The sequence below is a fragment of the Camelina sativa genome, chromosome 7, assembly GCF_000633955.1.
Source record: "Camelina sativa cultivar DH55 chromosome 7, Cs, whole genome shotgun sequence".
Lineage (NCBI taxonomy): Eukaryota > Viridiplantae > Streptophyta > Magnoliopsida > Brassicales > Brassicaceae > Camelina > Camelina sativa.
This window is the reverse complement of record NC_025691.1, coordinates 30,978,208-30,982,680: the sequence shown is the minus strand read 5'-3', so window position 1 is coordinate 30,982,680 and position 4,473 is coordinate 30,978,208. Positions and strand designations below refer to the sequence as shown.

The following is a 4,473-nucleotide window of genomic DNA, read 5'->3' as shown; positions in this document are numbered from 1 at the left end:
CAGACACATCTGAACCAGAAAACCCTTCTGTCTTTTGGCCTAAATATTCAAAATCAGGTTCAGTTAAATTATGAGGCGTGTCTCCCAAATGGACCTGCATTTACAAAACATATCTCATTAGTAAACTGTTTCGGTCTCCCTTGAATGGTTTTTACTTAAGGAACTCGAAGCAAATGACTATACTTTGAACATGTGCTGCCGAGCCTTGGCCTCTGGGAGAGGAATATAAATACGCTTGTCAAAACGTCGTCGGATAGCCTGAAATCAACATGGTGTTACCAAGATATCATTTAACTGGCAACGAAAATATGGAACCAATCTGCTTTTATGACTTTTTTCACCTGATCAAGAGCATAGGGTGTATTGGTTGCTGCAAGCACAAGTACTTTCTCATCATTGTGTCCAACACCCTAAAATAAAAAGAGATAAATAATGAAAAGAAATGTTTCCGCTAAAACTGAATGACAGAAAGTTCAGTTCAGATAAGCTTTGCACCTGCATCTGCACTAGAAGCTCCGTTTTGATACGTCTTGAAGCTTCACTCTCATTTCCTTCTCCACGTGTACCACACAAAGAATCTATCTCATCAACAAAAATAATCGATGGGGCACTTTCGCGGGCCATCTCGAAAAGGTTTGATACCAGCTTCTCACTCTCACCCATCCACTTTGAGACCAGGTCTGATGAAGACACGCTGATGGTTGGGAAGTAAAAAGGAAACAACTATTCTTAAGCTATAACGTGTTTCCAAGAATAAACACTGTAAACACAAGATAAGATAGAAAAACAACCAACATGAAGCACCTAGCTAGACATAATTCACAACCCAAGACCCTAGCACATGATGCTAGCTAAGGAAGTTTTCATCTTTGCGATCAAGTATCTCGTGCAATCACCATTAAAATAAAAATTTGTGGCAACCTTAAACCAAAGGATCTACATATTTGCCTAATTAATACCATATTCGTCGGTTCTCTAATATGCCATCTACATTCAACCCGAGTCTGGCTGTAGATGCTTGTGTATAACATGCACAGATAGCACAATCTAGTAAATCGATTGCAAGTTGCAACATATAGTAGACTCTGCATATAAGTTTCAGAGAAAATCAAACCTTTTTGACAAAATCAAAGAACCTCAAGGATTAATTCAAGACCACCTCCTCAAACTAATCCTAAAATACTACAATACGCCTACATCCCTAACCAAATATTCAAATCCAGGAGTAATTGACTATGGTAACAAGCTATAACCAAAGAGCTAAGACACAGCACTATATACTTATGTAGCTTGAAACACTTTTAGACATATGTTACCTGAAAAAGGTAGAGTCTGCTTCAGTAGCAACAGCCTTAGCCAAATACGATTTTCCTGTTCCTGGTGGCCCATACAAGAGGAAAGCTCTCCATGGCCGCCTCTTTCCTAAATAAGTACACAAACCAAGTTTAATCAACGATACAGAGATAAAGGTCACAAATTTATAAAGAGAATGGTTTCAATCTTCAATGAATCGCTCGCTCAAATTACCTGTGAAGAACTGTGGGAACTTAACAGGCAAAATCACAGCTTCCTGCAAAGCTTGTTTAGCACTTTCAAGCCCAGCAACATCTGACCACTTAATGTTAGGCTTCTCCCTAACAATCGCAGAGTTCAACCCAGCTCGAAGCTTCGATTGCTCAGGATCTTCACCATCTTTACCACCACCGCCTTCTCCATCCTTCGGCTTAGTCTTCGGCCTCGTCGCAACCGCCGCGTCTCCGTTAGATCCCGGACCCGATCCACCTTCATCGAGAACAGCACGGATCTCCTCTGCACGGCGGAGATACTCGGTGAATTTCTGGGTAATAGCTTCTCTGATCTTAGGGTTCTTCTCATACTTGAGATGAGTTTTGAAGTACTCAAGCGCGTTCATGTATAAAGGGAACGCCTTGTTGTAATTCCCAGCATTGTCTTCGTGAACCGCTTGCTTCACGTACTCGATCGCTTGTTCCTTGAAATTGCTGTACATAACTTAGGGTTTTACCAGAAAAAAAAATTTCGAAAAATTGTGTACCTCCTGATTAATTGAATCGGTGATGATGATCAAGGATCGAGAAGGAGCCCTTGAAATCGTAATTTGGAGAATGAGAGAGGGGAAAAAGGGATGGAGAAGAAGAAGAAGGAATGGATTATGCAAATCGATGGAGAAAAAGCCAGATTTGTTGACGACGAAGACGAAAAAGGTCTTGAAAAAACAGCGGAGCGTAGGTTTGCAGAAGAATGAAACGTTGAAGCGTTTTGATGAATGATAAGGAAAACGCTTGCCGTTTTTTTATTATATGCTTATTATTTTTGTCCAACATGATTTGTATTAAAAAACGAAAAAATAAAAATAATCTTGTCATGAACGACTGAACGTACATACATAAACAACTTATACTATCATATGTGTACATTTGTTATTGATTTATTTCTATCAACAGTAAGAACAAAAGTTGCAAATTTTTTTTTTTAACTAATTTATTCTCTTTAATTGTCCCAAAAGTCTGATTATTTAATTTATCAGAACTCACAAATAAAATTAATCAAATTAGGTTAGAATCTAGGCAGTTTTTGGTGTTTTAATTTCTAACATTTAAAAAGTTATAGATTCATCGTCAATTACATATTATTCCTTTAAGATAAGTAAAAGGATTAATGACTTTATTGTAGATTTTATACGAAATGGATAATAAGATGTACAATATTTAAAGCTTAGTTATAAATTATTTATTACAATAGGTAGCCTCAAATATAGATTTTCAATTGAAAAATTAACTACATATCTTCTTTTGAAGTCAGCTACCAGATCGCAGCAGTATATCACGGTATATATTTTCATCTATTTTTCGTTGTTTTTCTACCTCCTGATCGTATGTTTTGATGGTAGCATGACATTGTTCTTTTTCTACGTCTAAATTATATTTTATACCCAATGTAACACCAAAAACTGAAACATCCCTTAATGTCCATATTAGAAACTTGAACATCATTTTATGCACATCTTATTTAGTGATGTTCATGATGGAGAGCAAACCATTTGATATGCTTTGTGGATATATCGATTTTCTTAGTGGATTTTGTCTTTGAATAACTATTAACATTTTTTGTGCAATATAATTTTTAAAAATAATTTCCATAAGACATATAGCTCAACAATTATTATAAATTCCAAATATTCATGTCATTGTTGGGTTCATAAAACATGTCAAATAAATTTTTAAAACTCATAAGACTTCGATATTTGACAACAACAAAAAAAAAATCTAAAGTTCTAAATATATATTGTATTATACGGTGAATAATTAGGATTTAGATATTTTTAGTTTTACATCTCAAAGAATGATTAGATACACTTATCTCACAAATCACATAGCTTAAGAAAGTAGTTGATGAATAAGATCTTTAATACTATATCATAAAGGAAGTTTGAAAATTCATTTTTAATTATATTTGCGTGGGTGATAAAATGATTTTTGAAAAATCAAAAACCATTTTAAATCTGCATCAAGTCAATGGCTTATCTTTGGTTTGTGGTACATGCGGTTCTGCGACTAAACCAAACTAAACCAAACCTCAACCGCCAAATCGGTAAACGCAACGCACGAGCATAGGGCCTACGTGGCAGCGTTTAGGGGACTTTCGTCAACACCCTCATAAGAAAAAAAGGTCAACGCTTTACTCTCTTCCGCCTCGAACTGGACCTGAGAACGAAAAAGAAAATGGGGAAACGAGAGAAAAAACCTAATCGACGTCGCCACAAAGGTGAATTTTCTAATACCAATTCGGGAGAAGATTTCTACGATCAGCACCCGCCGGTTGCTGCCTCCGTCGACGACGAAGAAGATGAAGAAGAAGAAGAAAACTCTGAGGAAGAAGAAGGAAACGAATCATCTGAATTGCCTTCAAAGTTCCTTCTTTACCAACAATCCGTACAGGTAATTTTGCAACTCCCTGTGCTTTTCCCTTTTAGGTTCCATTGAGTGGTTCTTACATCTCTTACAGAGAAAAAAGAAGTACTAAGCTTTTTAAGACATTGTGTTCTGTTTTTTATTTTTGGTGCAGTCACCAAAAGGGGACATAAGCTATTTGCAGAAGTTCTTTCTAATGTATATTGGTGGAAGGCAGCCACTCCATTTCCAAGAAGATTTCTGTGGCACTGCTCTTTTAAGGTAAATCCAATTGTGTCACTGAGTTTTAAAGTATCTATCTTTGAATCCTGTAGTTGGCAAAAGAAATGTTTAATGATTTGATTGTTTGATTTAGTGCGGAGTGGGTGAAGACTGACACAAGACGGACTGCTATAGGGCTAGATTTTGACCTTGAGGCGTTAGAATGGTGCATGGATAACAACATTAGTAAACTTGGTGCTGATGTGTATTCAAGGATGTCGCTTTTACATGGGAATGTTTTGAGCCCTCTTGAGGCTAAGCAAGTGAAATCTAAATCTCATGA

General features: G+C 36.5%; 1 protein-coding gene across 1 annotated transcript in view; it reads right to left on the bottom strand.

The window, feature by feature from the left end:
• Positions 1–2,196, bottom strand: part of LOC104703580 (protein SUPPRESSOR OF K(+) TRANSPORT GROWTH DEFECT 1-like) — a 4,111-nt gene extending 1,915 nt beyond the window's left edge. Inside the window, exons 1-5 of the mRNA XM_010419610.2 lie at positions 1,528–2,196; positions 1,317–1,422; positions 496–694; positions 342–410; positions 184–258 (exon numbers count right to left, since the gene is read on the bottom strand). Of these exons, the coding sequence (XP_010417912.1) occupies positions 184–258; positions 342–410; positions 496–694; positions 1,317–1,422; positions 1,528–2,008 (930 nt within the window). The 5' untranslated portion in view covers positions 2,009–2,196. The remainder of the gene's footprint in view (positions 1–183; positions 259–341; positions 411–495; positions 695–1,316; positions 1,423–1,527) is intronic.